Source organism: Choloepus didactylus, chromosome 19 (assembly GCF_015220235.1).
Source record: "Choloepus didactylus isolate mChoDid1 chromosome 19, mChoDid1.pri, whole genome shotgun sequence".
Taxonomy (NCBI): Eukaryota; Metazoa; Chordata; class Mammalia; order Pilosa; family Megalonychidae; genus Choloepus; species Choloepus didactylus.
The window spans coordinates 32246585-32270130 of record NC_051325.1 but is presented as its reverse complement, the minus strand read 5'-3'; the positions used below and the strand labels follow the sequence as shown (position 1 = coordinate 32270130).

The window sequence follows — 23546 nt, the reverse complement described above, 5'->3', positions numbered from 1 at the left end:
ATGAACTCAGGGTGTCATCTATTATTTTTCCTTTTTTTTTTTTTTTTGGTCATCTTTAATTTCTTTCAGCAGTGTTTTATATTTTCAGTGCAGAAGTCTTGTATCTCCTGGTTAAGTATATTTCTGTGTATTTTATTTTATTTTTTAAATTTTATTTTGAAATAAATTCAAACTTACAGGAACAGTTGCAAAAACAATACAAACCCCATACACAGAACTCCAGCATACCCCCACCCCCTCCCCCGATACCCCAGTCCACCAACTTTTACATTGTCACACCACCATTTCTTTCTTTCCCTCCCTCTCTCTGTCCCTCCCTCCCTCCCTATCTATGATCTATGATCTATTGCTCTGTCCTCTGAACATATGAAAGCAAGCTGCACACATCTTTGAACAAACAATGTAATTCACATATACATTTCCCATGAACAAGAACATTCTTTTGTGCAATCTCATTAAGAACAGCTAAGAAGTTCAAGAAATTCAACATTGATACAAAGCTTACATTCTGTATTTCCTTTTTTTTTTTCTTATGTCCCGTCTGTGTCCCTTTGAGCCTCCCCTCCTCCATCCTCAGATCCCATCCAGGATCATCCTTAGCATTTAATTGTCATCTATTTAGACTGTCTTTTTTTTTTTTTCAGTTGTGGAAGCATGTATACAGCCTAAATCTTCCCATTCCATCCCCTCCCTAGCATTCCATTAGTGGGATTAATCACATTTAGTATGTTGCAATGCTATCACCTTCCCACCATCCATTACTATAAATTTCCCTTCACCCCAAACAGAAACCCTACACTCATTTCTTAACTCCCCATTACCCCTTCCCCCACTTCTCATAACCCCTACTCTACTATTCATCTCTATGGTCATATTCTCTGATACTTTCTTTGTGTTTACCATGGGGCTTAAATTTAACCTCTTAAATCTGTAACAATCTTGTTTTTCTTTGATACTAACTTAACTTCAATAGGACACATAAACTATGTTCCTATACGCCATCATTCCCCCACTTTTATGTAGTTCTTGTCAAAAATTACATATTTTAGATTGAATCTAAAACCACTGATTTATCATTACAGTTTATGTATTTTAGATCCTGTAGGAAGTAAATAGTGGAGTTACAAATCAAAAATATAGTAGTATTGGTATTTATATTTACCATGTGATCTTTACTGGTAATCTTTATTTCTTCATGTAGTTTCAGTCAATTATTTAGTGTCCCTTCCTTTCAGCCTGCTCAACTCCCTTAGCATTTCTTATAGGACTGATCTACTGGTGATGAAGTCCCTCAGCTTTTGATTATCCAGGAATGTTTTCATCTCCCCCTCATTTTTACCCTCCAGGTGTTAGTGAATTCTCGAAGTCTCTGATGGTTATTGACTTCTATTTGTATTACATTGTGGTCAGAGAATGTGCTTTGAACAAATTCAATTTTTTTTTTTAATTGAGGCTTGTTTTATGTCCCAGCATACGGTCCATTCTGGAGAAAGATCCATGATCACTAGAGAAGAATGTGTGTCCTGGTGACCTGGGATGTAATGTTCTATATATGTCTGTTAAAATTCTCTGTATCCCTCTCTCCTTTCTTTGTTTCTCTGTTGATAGGGCTCCCTTTAGTATCTGAAGTAGGGCAGGTCTTTTATTAGAAAAATCTCTCAGCATTTGTTTGTCTGTGGAAAATTTAAGCTCTCCCTCAAATTTGAAGGAGAGTTTTGCTGGATGAAGTATTCTTGGTTGGAAATTTTTCCCTCTCAGAATTTTAAATATGTCATGCTATTGCCTTCTCATCTCCATGGTGGCCACTGAGTAGTCACTACTTAGTCTTATGATGTTTCCTTTGTATGTGGTGAATTGCTTTTTTCTTGCTGCTTTCAGAACTTGCTCCTTCTCTTCAGTATTTGACAGTCTGATCAGAATATGTCTCGGAGTGGGTTTATTTGGATTTGTTCTATTTGGAGTTCGCTGGGCATTTATGCTTTGTGTATTTATATTGTGTAGAAGGTTTGGGAAGTTTTCCCCAACAATTTCTTTGAATACTCTTTCTAGACCTTTACCCTTCTCTTCCCCGTCTGGGACACCAATGAGTCTTAAATTTGGATGTTTTATTTTATCTATCGTATCCCTGAGATCCATTGCGATTTTTGCGATTTTTTTCCCCATTCTTTCTTTTGTTCTTTCATTTTCCGTTCTGTGGTCCTCGAGGAGGCTGTCATTGTTCAACTTCCTCTAATCTTGTATTATGAGTATCCAGTCTTCTTTTTTTTTTTTTTGAGAATAATTTCTTTTTATTTAGGTAAAATTCACCATTTTAACTATTTTAAAGTGTATAATTCAGTCACTTCCAGCATCTTCTCAATGTTGTACAACCATCACTATCTAATTACAGAACACTTTCATAACCCCCAAGAGGAACCCTTTACCCATCAAGCAGTCACGCCCCATTACCCCTTTCCCCAGCCCGACAGCTACTAATCTGCTTTAAGTGATACGGATTTGTCTATTTGAGTATCCAGTCTTTTTAATTTGACCAGCAGTTTCTTTTATTTCCATAAGATCATCTATTTTTTTTTTATTTACTCTTGCAGTTTCTTCTTTATGCTGTTCTAGGGTCTTCTTCATGTCCTTTATATCCTGTGCCATGCTCTCGTTGTCTGTCTTTAGTTATTCGATTAATTGCACCAAGTACTGTGTCTCTTCTGATCTTTTGATTTGGGTGTTTGGGTTTGTTCTCCATATCATCTGGTTTTATCATATGCTTTAAGATTTTCTGTTGTTTTTGGCATCTTAGCATTTGCTTTACTTGATCTCTAACTTGTCAGAACTACAGCTTGGTGGCGTACACTTTCTCTAACTAACCAGCAGATGGCGTCCGTGAGTCACATATTCCCCTCAAGTCAGTTCTTCCCAACTTTGTCTTTGTGGTGTGTGGGGATCTGATTCTTGTGGGGTTCAATTGGTGCACTGAATTTGGGTGTGTTGTTGGTGCTGTCCACCCTGAATGTGGGGCGTGTGTTTGGGTGGTTAGGGAGGCAGGGCAGCTTTAATAATCAAACCTCCCAGGTGTTCCCAGGGATTTAAGGCTGTTGCAAGAGCCTAAGCCTTCATTTCAGTTTTGCCACAGGTGGTCCCTGCCACTGACCCACAAGTCCTTGGTATTGGCATAGGGTCCCTGGGATTTCCAAGCGGGTCCCCCTTTCCAGCTGTGCTCTTCCAGGCCCTCTGCTGAGGGAAGGTTGTGCCACGTCACAAGTGTGCGCCGGCCCGCCAGGGAAGCCCTGGGTCGCCAGGCCATGCAGGGGCATTCCCAGCCTGCTGTAAAGATGGCTGAATGGGACATGTTAATTTCCCCCTTTTCGCACAGCTCCGCCTTCCCAGCTTTGGGACAATTAGCTGTGGGTGCACTAAAGGCCACTGTCCACGGCTGATATTGTGGTATGTTCATGGTGCTGCAGGGAAGACTCCCCGTCACACTTGGTTTCTTGGCGTGGCTCTGGGCTGTGAGTCCAGCCCCGGGCAGGAGTGTCCCCAGCCCGCCAGGGAGATGGCTGCAAGGGGCGCAGTTTCTTTCTCCTTTTGGCTCCCCTCTTCTCCCCTGGCCCCAAGACAATCAACAGCGGGTGTGGGAAGGGCTATCCTCCACGCCAGATACCGAGGCATTAGCCCAGCCTGCTCTTGCCATGCTTCACTGTGTGGTTCTCCCCATCGTATCTCGGCCGCTCCTGGGTTTTGTTTTTTCTTTTTAAAGAACCAGTCCATCTCCAAACGCCAACCCACTTTCCCCACACTGCAGCATGGCTGCCGGACTTTCAGCCGGCTCACTCACTCGTTTCAGAATGCAGACTCCTTGTTTCACCAAATGCACTGTCCCTGTGGATTTAGCAGACCTTGTCTGGCTGGTGCATTGCTGGAACTGGTGTTCTGGGTCACTTTCTGGTTTTTATCTAGTATTTTTCACGGAGGTGTTATTTTGCCCTGTCTTACATAACCGCCATCTTAGGTTCTCTCCACCTATTTTATTCTTTTTAATGCTATTGTAAATGGAATTGTTTTCTTAATTTCATTTTCGAATTGTTTGTTACTAATGTATAGAAATGCAATTGATGTTTGCATATTGATCTAGTACCCTGCAACTTGCTGAATTTATTAACTCTAATAGCTTTTTTATGTATTCTTTAAGATTTTCTATATATGAGATCATATCTGCAAATAGAGATGGATTTACTTCTTTCTTTCCAGTTTGGATGCCTTTTTTTTTTTTTTTTATCTTCATTTTATTGAGATATATTCACATACCATGCAGTCAAACAAAACAAATCGTACTTTCGATTGTTTACAGTACCATTACATAGTGGTACATTCATCACCCAAATCAATCCCTGACACCTTCATTAGCACACACACAAAAATAACAAGAATAATAATTAGAGTGAAAAAGAGCAATTGAAGTAAAAAAGAACACTGGGTACCTTTGTCTGTTTGTTTCCTTCCCCTATTTTTCTACTCATCCATCCATAAACTAGACAAAGTGGAGTGTGGTCCTTATGGCTTTCCCAATCCCATTGTCACCCCTCATAAGCTACATTTTTATACAACTGTCTTCGAGATTCATGGGTTCTGGGTTGTAGTTTGATAGTTTCAGGTATCCACCACCAGCTACCCCAATTCTTTAGAACCTAAAAAGGGTTGTCTAAAGTGTGCATAAGAGTGCCCACCAGAGGGACCTGTCGGCTCCTTTTGGATTCTCTCTGCCACTGAAGCTTATTTCATTTCCTTTCACATCCCCCTTTTGGTCAAGAAGATGTTCTCCGTCCCACGATGCCGGGTCTACATTCCTCCCCGGGAGTCATATTCCACGTTGCCAGGGAGATTCACTCCCCTGGGTGTCTGATCCCACGTAGGGGGGAGGGCAGTGATTTCACCTTTCAAGTTGGCTTAGCTAGAGAGACAGGGCCACATCTGAGCAACAAAGAGGCATTCGAGAAGAGGCTCTTAGGCACAACCATAGGGAGGCCTAGCCTCTCCTTTGCAGCAACCGTCTTCCCAAGGGTAAAACCTGTGGTAGAGGGCTCAACCCATCAAACCACCAGTCCCCTATGTCTGTGGTCATGTTAGCAACCATGGAGGTGGGGTAGGCGAACACCCCTGCATTCTCCACAGGCTTGGATGCCTTTTATTTCTTTTGCTTGCCTAATTGCTCTGACTGAAACTTCCAGTACAGTGTTGAATAGAAGTGGTTAATGCCGGCATCCTTGTCTTGTTGTTGATCTTAGGGGAAAGCTTTAGTCTTTCATCACTAACTGTGTTAGCTGTGGATTTTTCATATGTGCCCTTTGTCATATTGAGATTGTTCCTTTATATGCCTAGTTTGTTGAGTGTTTCTAACATGAAAGTGTTTATCAAATGCTTTTTCTGTGTCAGTTGAGATGGTCTTGTTTTTCCCTTCATTCTGTTTATGTGGAGTATTACGTTGATATATAGACTTAAAATTGTTTTTATTGTGGTAGCATATATATTACATAAAAAAATGCCATTTTATCCATTTTAAAGTGTACATTTCAATGGCATTAATTAAATTTACACTGTTATGCTAACGTCACTGTCATCCATTACCAAAACTTTTTTGTTACCCACAGTACAAACTCTATACTTATTAAGCAATATTTTGCATCCCTCTTCTGTCCCCTACTCTCCTAGCCCTGGTAACCTCTTATCTACTTTCTGTCTGTGAATTTGTGTTTTCTAGATATTTCGTATAAGTGGAATCATACAATATTTGTCCTTTTGTGTCTGGCTTATTTCACTTAGCATTATGCATTCAAGGTTCATGCATATTGTAGCACGTATCAGAACTTCACTGCTTTTTATGACTGAATAATATTCCATTGTGTAGATATACCACAGTTTGTTTATTCATTTATCTGTCGATGGACACTCAGGGTGCTTCCATCTTTTGGCTATTGTGAATAATACTGCCATGAACATTGGTGTACATGTATCTGTTAATACATAGACTTTTGATGGCAGTTAATTAGCTGTTAGTTTCATTTTTTTTTCTATCCCATCTTTTGCATTTGTCAGTAGGCTTTACTATGAATATCTGTGTTCAGCAAGATTGTATTGATTGCATGTCTTCAGAATATCAAATATCATATGGGATTATCTTTTTAAAAATCAGCTTTGTTGAAGTATAATCTACTTATAATAATAAAATGTACCTATTTTCAGTGTAGAATTGGATGAGTTTTGCCAAATTTAGCTACCTGATTACCACAATGAAGATATAACATTTACATAACTGCCCCAAATTCTGTTGTGCTCTTCTTAGTCATTATCTTCCACTACTATACCATCCTGAGCCCTAGGCAACCATTGATCTGCTTTCTGTCACTATAGATTAGATTTGTCTTTTTTTAGAGTGTTATATATGAATAGAATCACATAGTAAGTATTCTTGTGTCTGTATTCTTACACTCAGCATAATGTTTTTGAGATTCATCTATGTTGTTAGGTGTGTTAGTAAATTCTTTTTTTCCTTAAATCTTTTTTTTTCTGAATCATATTCCATTATATGAATATACTATACTTTGTTTATCCCTCATGTATCGGTAAGCATTTAGATTGTTTCTAGTTTGGTTCCCTTATGAATAAAGCTGTTAAGGAACAATATATGTACAAGTCTTTTTGTGGTCATATGTTTTTGTTTCTCCTGAATAAGTATTAGTAGTGAAATTGCTGGGTTTTATGGTAGATATATGTTGAACTTTATAAGAACCTACAAGAGCCTGCCAAACTACTTTCCAGAATTTTACATCTTCCTTTCTCATCGGCATTGGGCAAGAGTTCCAGTTCCTCCACATCCTCACCATCACTTGGTGTTCTGGTTTGCTAATGCTGCTGTTTTGCAAAACACCAGAAGTGGGTTGTCTTTATAAAGGGGGCTTATTTGATTATTTGGTTACAAAGTTACAGTCTTAAGGCCATAAAGTGTCCAAGGTAAGGCATCAGCAATCGGGTACCTTCACAGAAGGATGGCCATTGGCGTCCGGAAAACCTCTGTTAGCTTGGAAGGCACTTAGCTGGCATCCACTTGCTCCCAGGTGGTGTTTCAAAATGGCATTCCCTAAAATGTTGTTCTTGGGGCATTTTGACCTCTCTTAGCTGCAGCTCCTCTTCAAAATGTCACTCTCAGTTGCTCTGAGGTCCTTCTGTCTGTGAATTCCTTTATATAATTCCAGTGATCCAGTTAACACCCACCCTGAATGGGAGGGGAACTCTTCCATGGAAATTATCCAATCAAACGTTTCACTCACGGTTGATTGAGTCACATCTCCATGGAAACACTCAAAAGATTCCAATCTAATCAACACTAGTACATCTGCCCCCACGAGATTGCATCAAAGAATATGGCTTTTGGCAGGACATAATGTATCTAAACTAGCACACTTGATATTGTCAGTCTTTTTAATTTTAGCCATTATGATGGATGTTCAGCGGTCTCTGATTGTGTTCTTAATTTGCATTTCTCTAATGACTAATGATGTTGAGCATCTGTTCTTGTACTTATTAGCCATTTATGTATTTACTTTTGTCAAGTGTCTTCTTTAATCTTTTGCCCAGTTTTTGTCGGATTATTATTCTTTGTTGAATTATCTTATGATTGAGTTGTTAGGGTTCTTTATATATTCTGGATACAATTGTATCTTTCAGGCAGCACAAGATTTTAATTTTGATGAAGTCTTAATTATCAGTTTTCTTTTTTTTTCTGGTTCATGCTCTTTGTGTCCAATTTGAGAAATTTTTTCTATCTGTAGGGGACAGAATTCTAAGATGGCCTCCAGTGAGCCATGCCATTGTGTAATTTCTTATTTGTGAGTGTGGGCAGAGCCTATGTATATGATGGCATTTTACTCTGGTGATTAGGTTAGGTTATACAGCAAAGGGATATGATAGAGATAATTGAGGTTACTAATCAGTTGGCTTTAAGTCAATCAAAAGGGAATTATACAGATGACCCAGATCTGATCACATGAGTCCTTCAAATTTGAGTCTAGAAATCAGAGTCAGAAAAAGCCAAAGGGATTTGAAGCATGAGAAGGATTCAACACGAGGGTACTTTCCATGGCTGACTTTGAGGATGGATGGGGCTGCATTCAAGGAATGCAAATGGCCTCTAGGAACTAAGATCAGCCCCTGGCTGACAGGTAGCAAAGAAACAGGCACTTCAGTCCCACAACTGCAAATAACTAAATTCTGCCACAGTGAACTTGAAAGAGGATTCTAAACTCCAAATGAGAACACAGCCTAGCTGGCACTTTGATTTTTACTCTTGTGAGATCCTGAGTAGAGAATCCAGACACACTGTGCCTGGACTTCTGACCTCTAAATTTGTGGTAATTTATTACACAGTAATGGAAAACAAATACCCTATCCCAAGATTGTGAAGATTTTCTCTTATGTTTTCTAGTAGTTTTAGCTTTTACATTTAGGTCTCATCTTTCAACTTAAGTTTTGTATATGGCATGAGGTGAAGGGTCAAAGTTCATTTTTTCCATATGGTTATCCTTTTGTTTTAACACTGTTTGTGGAAAAAATTTTTTTGTCCGTATTGAATGATCCTGGCATCTTTGTAGAAAATCAGTTGATCATTTATGTATGTTTCTATTTCTGGACTCTCTTTTATTATGTCGATTTATATATGTCTGTTTTATACTGGTTAATACACTGTCCTGGTCTCTGTCAGGTAGTCAACTTTTTTTTCTTTATCGTAATTGTTCTAGCTATTCTAAGTTCTTTGTATTTCCATGTAAATTTTAGAATCACCTTGTCAGCTTCTACAAAAAATTGAGAATTTGATTACGATTGCATTAAATCTGTAGACAGGTTGGGATGAATTGTTATCTTAGTTTTGAATCTTTTGATCTGTGAACAGATTATTTGTCTTATGTAAGTTCAAGAATGGTTTTGTATTTTTCACTGTACAAACCTTACATATCTTTTGTTAAATGTATCCCTAAGTACTTCTTGTGTTTTTTACTGTTGTCAATAGTATTTTTTCAAATTTCAATTTCCAGCAGTCCATTGCAAATATATAGAGATACAATTGATAGTTATTTATTTTATATTGACCTTGTATCCTGTGACTTTGATAAGCTTACTTAGACATTCTAGTAGCTTTTTTTTGTAGATTTTTAAAAGTTTTTTATCCACAGATCATATTCTCTGCAAATAAAGACAGTTTTACTACTTATTTTCCACTCTGCATGCCTTCTTTAATTCTTTTTTATGCCATTTTATTGAGCTATGTTCACATACCATACAGTCATCAGAAGTGTACAGTCAGTTCACAATATCATCATATAGTTGTGCATTCATCACCACAGTCAATTTTTGAACATTTTCGTTACTCCAAAAAAAGAAAAAATATAAGAATCAAAATAAAAATAAAAGTAAAAAAGAACACCCCAAACATCCCATCACCCCCATTGCCCCTATTATTCATTTACTTTTTGTCCCCATTTTTCTGCTCATCTGTCCAAACACTGGATAAAGAGAGTATGAGCTACAAGGTTTTCACAATCACACAGTCAGAACGTATAAGCTATATGGTTATACAGTCATCTGTGAGAATCAAGGCTACTGGATTGCAGTTCGGCAGTTTCAGGTATTTCCTTCTAGCTATTCTAATACACTAAAAACTAAAAAAAGGATATCTATATAATGCATCAGAATAACCTCTGGAATCCATTTGAAATCTCTCAGCTACTGAAACTTTATTTTGTTTCATTTCTCTTCCCTCTTTTGTATAAGAAGGGTTTCTCAATCCCATGATGCTGGGTCTTGGCTCATTCCTGGGAGTCATGTCCCACATTGCCAGAGAGATTTACACCCCTGGGAGTCATGTCCCATGTTGGGGGGAGGGCAGCGAGTCCATCTGCCAAGTTGGCTTAGAGAGAGAGGCACATCTGAGCAACAGACTTCTCTGGGGGAGACTCTTAGGCACAGTTGTAAGTAGGCTTAGCCTCTCTTTTGCTGTAACAAGCTTTCTAAGGACAAGCCCCAAGATTGAGGGTTTGGCCTTCTAAATTGGTAGTCCCCAATGCTTGTGAGAATATCAGGAATTCTCCAGGTGGGAAAGTTTAATATTTCCACATTTTTCACCAGTCCCTCAAGTGGGCTTTGTAAATACTTTTTTTTCTCTGCCCAAATTACTCTGGGATGTACTGGGCTTCACACTAACCTGTACAAACTGACCAGATCTCACTCCCTATTCAAGGTTCCATGTAATTAGAGTGTTTGAATAAACTGAACACACAAGTTAAATTATATAGTGGGCTGCAGAAAATATAGATTTTGCACCAAATAAACATCTTTTCCTTTGGTCTCACACAGAAGTTGAAGTTTTAAAACACCGTCAATATCGTCCTTTACCCTTTAGTCTGATTTACCTTAGCCCTAACCAAGTTCATTTTGTTCATATCTCTAATTGAAGTCGGATCTCTTTTTCACCTTCTTTAACAGTTGCTGTATGGAGTAATGCTGACATTCATAGCTGCCAAACTCTGGCTCTGAGTCTTAGGTGTCACACAGATACCCAAAGTTTTAGGGACCGACCAGGTTATACACAGAGAGCTCAGCATCTCACACCATTACAACTCAGGAATAGATGTGACTGCTGTTAAGAGCTTACAATCTAGGAACCTTTACAATAAGCCTTCCCCTGATAACCCTCATATTCAATTCTCAGTTTGCACGTTATAGTTAGTCCATATTAGTGAGGCATTATAATGTTTGTCTTTGTTCATTACTGGCTGATTTCACTCAACATACTGTCTTCAATGTCCATTCACCTAGTTGCATGCCTCACAATCTTCATGACTTTTAATTTCTTGTTCTTGCCTTGTTGCACTCACTAGGACTCTGTAATACAAGGTTGAGTAAAAGTAATGTTCCTTATTTTAGGGGAGAAGCATTCTGTATTTCACCATTAAGTATGACATGAACTTTAAGGTTCCCATAGATGCCCTGTATCAGGTTGACAAAATTTCTTGTAATTCGTAGTTTGCCAAAAGGAGTCTTTTTTGGATTGTTTAGATTATAGGGAGAGAGAATGCAAAGTGACCTTGCTTTCTGAACTCAGTGACTTATGTGTTTTGGTTTTGCAGTTATTTTTCTTGATCAGGGAATGTGTTTCTGTGTTTCTCTGTGCAGCCTTTTGGGTAAGTTCTTCAGATATATTTTCCAGTTTATAGATTCTCTTGTAAGTTATGTTTTCTCTAATGGTTAACATCTATAGAATTTTACATTTTAGTGACTATTTTTTTATTTCTTGATCTCCCATTTGGTTGTTTTCCTTTTTTTTTTTTTTTTAAGAATTTTTTTTTCCTTATGATTTTGATGAGTTTATCTCCTTATCATTGTTAAACATGCTAATTTAGTAGTCTTTATGAGACTATCCTATTTTCTGAATTCTGTGCATTTTGTGTTGAGGTTGCCTTTCCACAGTAGTTTTGCTTTTGTGTCTACCAAATGTCCCGTGGTATCTGTCACCTGGGACAGTTTTGTTAATTTCCCATCTCAGGGTTCCTAGATTATATGATAGAGTAAATTTAGAGCTCAGGCCCATATGAAGCTTATGTGTATGGTTCCAAGTTTTCAAGGGGAGCCCTTTTCTCCTGTCATCCAAGGCTCAAACAGGTAGATAAGCTTTGTAGTCTCCTTGCTGTGGTTTTTTTCTAGTCTGTTTTCATTGAGAGCATAGACCTTTCAGGATTACAATTTCATGAGGAGTCTTCACTTCAGTGCAACTGCACACCTTTCTCAGGGGCCTTTTCTATTTTTCTTCTGTTTCCTGCTTCTTCTCCATCTCCCTTTGTTTACTGAGATGTCTCAACAAATGCCCCTGGGCCAGTACAAAGATCAGCTCATACTTCCCAGCTCTGGCTTTGGTTCAGTCTTTGTTCCAGCCCACTGGCAATTTTCCCTACACTTTTGAGAATTTAGCTAAGCTTTTCAAAAGTTGTTAGCATTAATCCAGGATTTCTAGATTTTGGTGGCTGTAGCGTTTTCAGCTTTTTTAGACTGCTGTATTACTAGATCAAAAAGATAGAACTGTATATTTTAAGATTATCTTTAAGATACAAAGATATTGGGTGTCAGCCAAAATTGAAAATTAAAATGACTTTTTACATATTTATTTAATTTCTATTTTTAAATGGCAGCTCCTCTTTAAAAAAGTGAGGAGGAGCCTAATTTTTCCTGTCTGCTTCCCGAGAAAGCAAAAGAAAGAAAATGGGTAAATAGCAAGACCACTGGTTGCCTTAGTAAAGCATGGAACTTCCTGGCAGTGACATAACAGTAGGAAATGGATCCATGGCAGTGTCTAATTTGTTCCAAGGTTTTGTTTCTCATCTTTGGGCTAGGGGCCTCTGTTATATGACAGAAATTGCTCTTCCAATGTCCTTTATTTACTCATTTAGTAAAAAGACAGTCATGGAAAAGCCTCAGACTGTATACATTGCCCCATACTTAGGAATTTTTGGAATTATGTGACTATTATTATACAATTCAAACAGGGCTTTGAAACTTTCCTTCAGTTCCTTCTGGAGGAAGCCCTTGTCCTCATGTGGCTGTTGATGTACATTGGTTGTTGGTCACTTTTCAACCAGGGGATGAGAACATAGATTTTGGAATTAAATATTCCTGGGTTTGAGTCTCAACCTTGCCACCTACAGGTTTTCTTTTTGCACAAAAATTATTTAATTGTTCTGGGCCATAATTTCATCTGTAAAATCTGTAAAATGAAGCATCTATTTCCTGTGCTTGTTTTAAAGATACTAAATAATGTACATTATACAGTTTGACACAGTGCCTGGCACATAATAAGTACTTAATAAATGGCAACTATTACTACTGTTATTTTTATGATTATGATCCTTGTTTTTGCTGTTTGATGGGTTCTAGTCATTTCTAATTGGTCATCGCCACCGTTTTAGCCGATCTTCCAAGATTTGCCCAAGTTGATTGTTTCAAAGCTCCAGGAAACATTCCTTGGCCTTGAAAAGCAGAAAAAAGAACTCAGAAAACAAATTCAGCAGTTATTAAAGTATTGAATAGTAGTAGTTATTATTATTTTGTTCTTAATAAGAAATATACTCCTTGTCTACCTGAGCCTTTATTTAATGCATTTAAAAATTTGCTATGCTTTTCTTCTTCCTTTAAACCTCACATCAGGTTCCAGAATAAGCGAGACTTAAAAGGAACTGATGTCTTAGCCTCTATGGATGTTATTAAGATATAGCTCCTATCCTCAAGGATCTTACTGTCAGTTGGAGAAAGCCATAAACAATTATAGTTGTTTTTTAACAAGCACTGTGCTAGAGATAATGGTTGACTCTGGTGGCTAAGAAAGGAAGACATTGAGACAACTAGGGCTTCCCTCTTGCTCAATGCGGGGTAGACCAAGGTTGGCAAACTATGACCTGCTGCCAGTTTTTTCATGGACCACATTAAGGATGGTTTTTACGTCTTTAAATGGTTGAAAAAAGTCAAAAGAAGAGAAATAATCTGTGACAGGTGAAAATTATATAAAAGTCTAATTTCAGTTTCCATAAAGTTTTATTGGAACACATCTATGTTCATTCTTTATGTACTGTCTGTGGCTGTTTTTGTGCCACAACGGCAGAGCTGAGTAATTGTGTTGGAAGGTGTATTGCCCCCATGTGTGAGTGTGTGTGTGGCTTTTGCACCAGGATTGTTAAAAAGCTCCCCAGGCAATTCTATTGTGTAGTCAGCTTGGAGAACCATTGGTGTAGAGTGAGAAGGTTGAAGGTGCAACCCAGAGGAACAACACACATTTAAGGAGCATTTCTAGGTCTACTGTGGGGAAGGAATGCTGATGGAGTGGTGATGGGAATTGTGAGAGTGGTCAGATCCTGCAGTTCTGTGGAGTAAAATAAGGACGGAGAACTCTACTTTGGAGATCACTGTTGACTCGTATCAAGAGCACATCCTCTGAAGAGAGGGCATATGTCAAAGGACAGTGGTTTGAGGCAGGAGACTGAACTATTGAATAGGTTGACAGTGAAGGAAAGGGGAGAAAGTGATAGCCAGGGTGGGAGGGATTAGTTCAAGGGAAGGAGGTGTTTTAAGATGATAAATCCTCACGCTTGTTTATGTCCTGAGAGAGTCAGCACTTGGAAAGGAAACAGCCTGGAATGACAGTGTCAGGTGCCAGCATTCAGTTTTCATTGAAAGAATGAAGGAGGTAGATTTTGAATAGTTCTTGGAATAATCTTATTATAGCTTTTTTGGAATTGTGTGCTTAATGTGCTTCCTGAATTCAGATGCGTTATCACTGTAGCTGGAAAGAGAAATGGATCCAAGCATTGAGAAACTAAGCCAACAAGTGTTCTTAGCTCACCCACTCACTGTCATCCTGTCTGGGGCATTGGTTTCATCTGTGAGAACAGGGTGAGTGAAGTGAATGGGCTCCACAGTCTCTTTGAAAAGTCTTTAATTTAAACTAGTATGACTTTTAATTAAGCATATGAGGAAACTGAACTTAATGAAATATCTGTGAAACTCATTGCCTAATCTTTTAGTTCCTTAGTACCTGTGTACATGCTTCTTTGGAAAAATACCAGCAATTTGGTTAATCACGCCTTGGTGAATTTGGGCACATTGTTAGCTTGCAATTGGAATACTTTTTCAGGAGCAAATTCTAATATAGAGTCTAAGAGATGATTGTTAAAGAATACTTGGAAAGTACAGAAGAAGTCTCATCATTATTAACATTTTGATTTATTCATTGGGAGTCTTTGGGCATGGGGAGCCATCAGACTGTAGTGCACACCTCATAAAGTCCCTGCCAGCCCAGATTGTCTGATAGAGGAGTAGCCTATTGTGTGGGAATGGCTAGGCCCTTGTACCACTCCATTGCCCAATTGTTGGCTGGGGGCTGTCCTCAGGAGGGGGTGCCCTCTTTTTGAAAGCTGAGCTGGATTCTAAAAGAGCTAACAGCAGGAGGCGACCAACTAACCACACTCCTTGCACAGCTAGGCAACAAATCCTTTTTTGAAGGGGGATCTGAGCAGTGTCTTTTTGTCTACTATGATATAAAATTTCGGGTCCTGCTTTTTCTCTTTAATATGTGATTAGTTTTTTGTAACTTCATATAAAACATTCCAACAAGTGTTTATTTAGTTTATATATCCATTCCCTAGGTTTCCAAATTTTCCATATTAACAAAAATATGGTGATGAACATTTTTGTGTAAATTTCTTTACTGTATTTAGGATTATTTTCTTTAAGTAGATTCCCAGAAGTAAAATGGATTGAAGAGTGTGAACATTCTTAAGGTTCTTTGTGTTGATAAGGTTTGTCAGATGCGAGGTTTGAGCAACTTGTTGGCATCAGATCTTCAGCGGCCTTGGCTCTTATTTTCCTAATCTTGGCTAATTTGTAGGTGAAAATAGTGTTTCTTCTCAGATTCTGGCTTTCAGTCTCATGCAGTATTTAGTGGGCTATGAATTGAGGGATGTCGCTAATTCAGCCCTCTGCCCAAAGGGGTTGACAGAAGAGAGTAGTAAGATAAGGGCTCCAGAATCAGATTGACTGGGTTCATATCCTGGCTCTGCTCTGCTGTTTACCCTGTTGTGAACTTTGCAAATTTCGTATCAATTTATTCATCTGGATAATGGAGATGATAATAGTGTCTGCTTCATAGCACTGTTTTGAGGCTTCAGTGAGGTAGAACACATAAAAACACTTAGCAAGATGTCTGGATTGTGTATGCTTAAAAGTTAGGTATTCTTTTATTTGACATGTGTTTATATTAGTATCTTAAGAATTAAAATGAGAGAGAACATTTAATTTAAATGCTACTCCTTTTTGAGAGAAAAAAATGAGGCTTCATGGAGTTAATAGATGTGGCCTCAATTACTTAGCTGACCACCTGATGTAGAGTTTTTCAACTGTGGCACCATTGACATTTGGGGCCAGATAATTCTTTGTTGTGGGGGGCTGTTCTGTGAACTGTAGGATGTTTAGCAGCATCTCTGGTTTGTACCCCCTAGCTATCAGTAGCATCCCCTCCCAAGTTGTGACAATCAAAAGTGCCTTCAGACATTGCAAATATCCCCTGCGGGACAAAATTGCCCCTGGATAAGAACCACTAACCTAATGTACATAAACAGTTCTTCTGTGGAATAGTCCAAATTTGAGGACAAAGGAGGGGTGCTCCATCCTGCCTGCTGCCCACTAGAAAGACCTAGTCTCTGCTTAAATTCAGTTTTCATGTGATCTGACTATTTAAGATTGAGCTTTGTCCTATGGCTCCTCTCCCTGAGAAGAGTCCATGAATAGTGTTTAGACAGGGCTGTTTTATCTCTCTGATGGTTCTTTTTTTTTCCTTTGGTTGCAGGTGGCACAACTAGAAAAAGGTATTTATGGAATTCAAATGAGTGGAGATGGATGATGCAGTTCAAATAACTAAGGTAAGGGAAATAAACCACAACTACAACAGGGCTTTGTCAGCCAATTTAGTGTCCTCACGTAACAAAGCTAACGTCAGGTTCTTTCCCACTCCATTTTATTTCCAAGCTCTAAGAGTCACTTAGTTTTTATGATTAAAAACATATTGATCATCCTTGAAGACAGTGATTTTCAACCTGGTTATGAATCAGAATCACTTAAAGAGTTTTTTTTCAAAAGACCAAAGTCGGTATGCTCTGCCACCTGCCCTTGTTGAATAAAAGTTTCTGTGGGCAGAGTACAGATGATTCTGATATGCATCCTTGTTAAAGAACTGATACACTGAGTGATTCAAAGAACACAATACTTAGTCTTAGGTGTAGCATTAAATCTCTTGTATTATGGAAAAATAGATTTTTATCATTCAGCTATCATTCAACTTTCCCACTGCTCTATGGTTTTGTTTTGTTTTGTTTTGTTTTTTAAATTTTTATTTTGAAATAATTTCAAACTTACACTACTGTTACAAAAATAATACAAACCCCTTACAGAAAACTCCAACATACTAGTCCCAGATACATAGGTTCACCAGTTTTAACATTTTTCTGTATCATTCTGTTTATCACCTCTCCTCTCTCTCTCTCTTTCTCTTTCTCTCTCATATCTATCCCTCCCCCCTCCCTCCCTCTCTCTCTCTTTTCTGAAGATTTGAGAGAAGGTTGCACATATCATACTCCTTGAACACATAGCACTTCCATGTACATTTCCTAAGAACAAGAATGTTCACTTATGTAACCACCGTAAGTACAGTTATCAAATTCAAGCAATTTAACATGGATGTAAAGCTTACAGGCTATTCCAGTTTTTTCATATGTCCCAATAATGTTCCTTTGAGCCTTTTTTTCTCCCTTGCTTAGATCCTATCCAGGATCCTGTATTGCATTTAATCGTCATTTCTTTCATCTCCCTCCCTCCCTTCCTTCCTTCCTTCCTGTATGTAGGTAGACTTTCCCATCTTAGCCACTCCCAAGCATACCATTTAATGAAATTAATCACATTCACAATATTGCAGTACCCTTACCATCTTCCATTACTAAAACTCTCCCATTTCCCCAAATAGAATACCTACACCTATTATGTTTTAAAACCTCATTCAGCCTGCCACCACCACCCCAATCCACTAGCCCCTAACAACTTGTACTCAAATTTCTGTCTCTATGAGCTTGCCTATTGTCTGATGCTTTCTTTGTAATTACCATGGAGCTTAAATTTAACATCCTAATCTAAGAATCTCATTTGCTTTGATACCAACTTAATTTCAATAATATGCACTAACTATGTTCCTATACCCCTCTTTCTCCCTACCTTTATGCAGTTCTTGTCACAAATGACATGTTTATACAAGTCCAAAACCAGTGATTTATTACTCCATTTTATGCATTTGCTTTTAGATCCTATAAGAAGTAAAAAGTAGAGTTACAAAGTAAAAAAATACAATAGTACTGGCATTTATATTTACCCATGTCAGTATACTCCCTTGAGATCTTTATTTCTTCATGCAGCTTCTGTCTGTTGTCCTTTCCTTTCAACCTATAGAATCCCCTTTAACATCTCTTGCAGGGCTGATTATTGGTGATAAAATCCCTCAGCTTTTGTTCATGTGGGAATGTCTTCATCTCTCCCTCAGTTTTTTTTTTGAACATTTTTTTTGTGTGTGAAATATGACATATATGCAGAAAAGTGATAGATTTCAAAGTAAAGTTTTACAAGTAGTTATAGAGCAAATTTCAAAGTATAGTATGGGTTACAGTTCCACAGTTTCAGGTATTTCCTTCTGTCTGTTCTGATACACTAGAAACTAAAAAGAAATATCTTTATAATGATTCAGTTGTCATAATCACTTGTTAAAATGTAACTTCCTCTGTTACAACTCCTCCCTCTCATTTGATCATTCTCTGATTCTTCAGGGATATTTGGTCAATGACCATTCTAACTTCTTCCTGTTGAAAAGGGGTGTCACCATTATGGGGAAAAGAATGTAACTAGTTGATATTGTGGGAGAGACTGGTACCTCTAAGCTTCGGGGCTTATCTGGCATAGGAACAATCTGAGGTTTTAAGTTTCTGAAAAATAAACAATAAGTAGAACTTTTATAGAACCCTGGATTTTCTTTAGGTTTTTCGGGAATACTGTTGTTTGGGGCCTAGCATACCATGGCAATTTGCAGTATCTCGCTAAAGCTTGCATAAGAGTAACCTTCAGAATGACCTCTTGACTCTATTTGAAATCTCTTAGCCACTGAAACCTTATTTTCGTACATTTCTTTTCCCCCTTTTGGTTAAGAAGGCGTTGTCAATCCGTTGATGCCAGGGCCAGGCTTATCCCTGGGAGTCATGTCCCACATTGCCAGGGGACTTACACCCCTGAAAGTCATGTCCCACATAGAGAGGGAGGATAATGAGTTTATTTGCAGAGTTTGGTTTAGAGAGAGAGAGGCCACATCTGAGCAACAAAAGAGGTTCTCTGTCTTTCTTGTTTTTGAAAGACAATTTTGCTGGATATAGAATTCTTGGGTGACAATTTTTTGCTTTCAGCACTGTAAGTATATCTTCCCACTGCCTTCTAGCCTGTATGATTTCTGATGAGAAATTGGCATTTAATCTTACGGAGGCTCTCTCGTATGTGACACATTGCTTCTCCCTTGCAGCTTTCAGAATTTTCTCTTTATATTTGGCATTTGTCAATTTGATTATAATATCCTGCGGTGTGGGTCTTTTTGGGTTTATCCTGTTTAGAGCTCGTTGATCCTCTTGGATATGTATATTCATTGTATATTCATGTCTTCTGTTAAATGTGTGACGTTTTCAGTCATTATTTCTTTGACTATTCTCTCCTCCCCTTTAACTCTTTTCTTCTCAAATGGGTGTATTGATATACTTCATGGTATCCCACAGGTTCCTCAGGCTCTGTTCTTCTCATTCTTTCTTCATTCTTTCTTCTTTTTAGACTGGTTGATTTCAATTGTCTTAGCTTCAGTTTCACTGGTTCTTTCTTCTGCCAGCTCCAGCCTGCTGTTGAACCCCTCTAGAGAATTTTTAATTTCTGTTACTCTGGTCTTCAGCTGTTTGCTTCCTTTTCATAATTTCCATCCCTGTATTGATATACTCTTTGTGTTTGTCTGTCATTTTCCTGATTTGCTTTAGTTCTTTGTCCATGTTTTCCTTTGGTTCATTTATTTCAAGTCTTTACCTGGAATGCCCCAGACCCAAGCCTCCTCATTGATAATTTCTCATGTTTTAATTTTCTCCTTCCTGTTTCTTTGTGTGTTTTGTAATCTTTTGTTGAAACCTGAACATTTTGATATTTTAATGTGTTATCACTGGAATTTGTACTTTGAGGCTGTATTCCTTAAGCTTATATCCAGTTAGAGTTGTGACAGAATTTTCCTTGAAGGCCAAGAACTAACCAAAAAAGAAAAAGAAGAAAAAAAGTAAATACCTTTCCTGGTCTTTGCAGATGGACCTGTGCAGATATTCTTCTTGAGGTCTTATCCATGTGATGAGTTTAGAGAATAGCACAAGGCTAAAGTATGGGCGCCTCCCTGATTTCTGTGTATTTTGTTTTGTCTTGGTCATACACATGTGGCCCTGGGAATTCCTCCATTTACAGGGGTACAAGTGTCCTCTCTTCCCTCGGAAACAGTTTCCTTTCGGTTCCAGGCACTGCACTGTATGTCTTACAGCCAGCAATCCCCTGTCCCGGGCAGGATGATTTGACTGTTCTCCCACAGTATTCTCCCACTGAAACTGCAGGGCAGTTTCTGGGGTGGCAAGTCCTTCAGGCTTGCCCAGTAGGTGCATGAGGGTTACTCTGCTCCCTCTGGAACCAAAACCAGGAAACGGGTAAGGGGCTAGGTGAGACCAGTTAGGGCTCCATGAGATCCTACCACTTTTTTTAAATGCAATTTTATTGAAATATATTCACAAAGCATACAATCATCCAAAGTGTGCAGCAGTTCACAGTATCATCATTTAGTTGTGTATTCATCACCACAATCAATTTTTGAACATTTTCAATACCCCAAAAAATAAAAGTAAAAATAAGAATAAAAATAAAAGTAAAAAAGAACACCCAAAACATCCTATACCTCTTCTCCTCCTGTATTATTCATTTCCTTTTGTCCCCATTTTTCTATTCATCTGTCCATACATTGGGTAAAGGGAGTATGAGCCATATGGTTTTCACAATCACAGGGTCACACCAGATAAGCTATATAGTTATACAGTCATCTTCAAGAATCAAGGATACTGGATTGCAGTTTAACAGTTTTAGATATTGCCTTCTAGCTATTCCAGTACACTAAAAACTAAAAAGGGATGTCTATGTAATGCATAAGAATTACCTCGAGAATGACCTCTCAACTCCATTAGAAATCTGTCAGTCACAGAAACTTTATTTTGTTTCATTTCTCTTCCCCCTTTTGGTCAAGAAGGCTTTCTCAATCCTGGGAAGCCAGGTCTAGGCTCATCCCCAGCAGTCATGTCCCACATTGCCAGAGAGATTTACACCCCTGGGAGTCATGTCCCATGTAAGGAGGAGGGGAGGGAATTTACCTGCCAAGTGGCTTAGAGAAAGGGGCCACATCTGAGCAACAAAAGAGGTTCTCTGGGGGTGACTCTCAGGTACCCAACTACTTTTAAGTAGCCTTTTTCTTGGTTTGGTGCTTGCCTGTTAACTGCAGTCCTTTAACTATTTTCTAAAGTTTTGAGAAAGAGGTTTCTGCAATTCTTACTAAGTGTAGTTTTGCTGATAATGAATTCTGTTAGGTTTTTTTGGCCTGAATTTTTTAAAATTTTAATCATATTTTTTATTGTGAAACATAATATATATACATAGAAGTGATAACTTTCAAGTGTAATTTAACAAGTAGTTAGAGAACAAATTTCAAGAAATGTTATGGGTTACCGTTCCACAGTTTCAGATATTTCCTTATTGTGAAATATAACGTATATACAAAAAGGTGATAACTTTCAAATTACAATTTAAAAAGTAGCTATAGAGCAAATTTCAAACAATTCTATGGATTACATTTCCACCATTTCAGTTCTTTCCTCCTAGCTATTCTAGTACCCTAGCAACTAAGAAAAAGAAAATCGTGTAGATTCAGTATTTGCAATATTTTTAAATTCCTTCTTGTCTGTTGCTACTCCTTCCTCTAGTTTAATGACTTTCCCAATCTTGAGAGATGCTTATGCAGTGACCACCCTAACTTGTTCATATTGAAAAGGGGTATCGACATTATGGGAAAAAGGGACACACCTGGTGGATGTTATTGAGGAGGTTATTGCTTCTGGGTTTTGGGACTTAGCTGGCATAGGTGTTCTCTGGAGGATGTAAGAATAAAGTTAGTCAGGGAAACTTTTATTGAGTCTTTAGGGTTTTCAGGACTACTGTTGACTTGGGCTTATCATCCTATGGCCATTTGGCATATCTAGCTGAATCTTGCATAGGAGTAACCTTCAGCTATTTCCATTATTGTGAAATATAACTTACATACAGAAAGGTGTTAACTTTCGGTGTGCAGCTCAACAAGCGGTTATATAGGTAATCACAAAAATTGTTATGGGTTACAGTTCCACAGTTTCAGTTCTTTCCTTATTATTCTAGTTTGCTAATGCTGCTGGAATGCAAAACACCAGAGATGGACTGGCTTTTATAAAAGGAGGTTTATTTGGTTACACAGTTACAGTCTTAAGGCCATAAGGTGCCCAAGGTAACACATCAGCAATCGGGTACCTTCACTGGAGGATGGCCAATGGTATCCAGAAAACCTCTGTTAGCTGGGAAGGCACGTGGCTGGCGTCTGCTCCAAAGTTCTGGTTTCAAAATGGCTTTCTCCCAGGACGTTCCTCTCTAGGCTGCAGTTCTTCAAAAATGTCACTCTTAGTTGCACTTGGGACATTTGTCCTCTCTCAGCTTCTCTGGAGCAAAAGTCTGCTTTCAATGGCCATCTTCAAACTGTCTCTCTTCTGCAGCTCCTGTGCTTTCTTCAAAGTGTCCCTCTTGGCTGTAGCTCCTCTTCAAAATATCTCTCACAGTTGCACTGCGTTCCCGCTGCCCATCAGCTCATTTATATGGCTCCACTGATCAAGGCCTACCCTGAATGGGTGGGGCCACACCTCCATGGAAATATCTCATCAGAGTTATCACCCACAGTTGGGTGGGGCACATTTCCATGAAAATCTAATCAGCACCAAAACATCTGCCCCACAAGACTGCATCAAAGAATATGGCTTTTCCTGGGGAACATAGCATTCAAACTGGCAGACTTATTATACAATATAAGGTCTATACAGACAGGTGAAGACTTTCAAAGCACAATTCAATGAGTAGCTATATAGCAAATTTCAAAGGATGTTATAGGGTATAGTTCCACCATGTCATTTACCTCCTTCCAGCTATTCCAGCACCCCAGCATCTAAATATATATATATATATCTTCATATAAAGTTTCAGTTTTCATAGACCTTTGTTAAATCTTGTCTTGTTTACTACCCCTTTCTCTCACTTAATCCCATTCTCCATCTTCAGGGGTGTCTAGGCAGTGAACACCATAACTTATTCATATAGAAAGGGGGGTCAACAGCATGGGGAAAGGGTCTGCCTCTGATTGTTGTTTTAAAGAGGCTGTTGCCTCTGGGTTTTAGGACTTTTCTGGCATAGGAACACTCTGGTGGATTTAAGTTTCTGAGAGAAAAAACTTAGTGAGTGAATCTTTTATAGAATCTCAGGTAGGGACCTAAACATTTGGGGACTACTTTTGGTAAGGGCATAGCATGCTGTGGCCATTTGGGATGTCAGGCTGGAGCTTGCATAAGAGAAACCTCCAGGATAGCTTCTCAACTCTATTTGGGGTCTCTCAGCCACTGTGACCTCAGCTTGTTGACTTCCTTTTTTTGCCCTTTGGTCAAGTAGGAATTTTCAATCCCTTACTGCCAGGGCCAGGCTCATTCCTGAGAGTCATGTCCCATGTCACCAGGGAGAGTCATTCCCCTGGGAGTCATGTCCCTTGT

The 23546-nt window shown here is 38.6% G+C and overlaps 1 protein-coding gene across 3 annotated transcripts in view; it reads left to right on the top strand.

The window, feature by feature from the left end:
- PTPRA (protein tyrosine phosphatase receptor type A) overlaps positions 1–23546 on the top strand; it is a 184851-nt gene that overhangs the window by 51525 nt on the left and 109780 nt on the right. For 2 of the 3 annotated variants that reach the window (XM_037811253.1, XM_037811254.1), the window contains exon 2: positions 16424–16496. In XM_037811253.1, coding sequence (XP_037667181.1) covers positions 16470–16496 — 27 coding nt within the window. In that variant the 5' untranslated portion in view covers positions 16424–16469. Of the gene's footprint in view, positions 1–16423; positions 16497–23546 lie in introns of those variants that run through there. The other variant, XM_037811256.1, reaches the window with a different exon arrangement.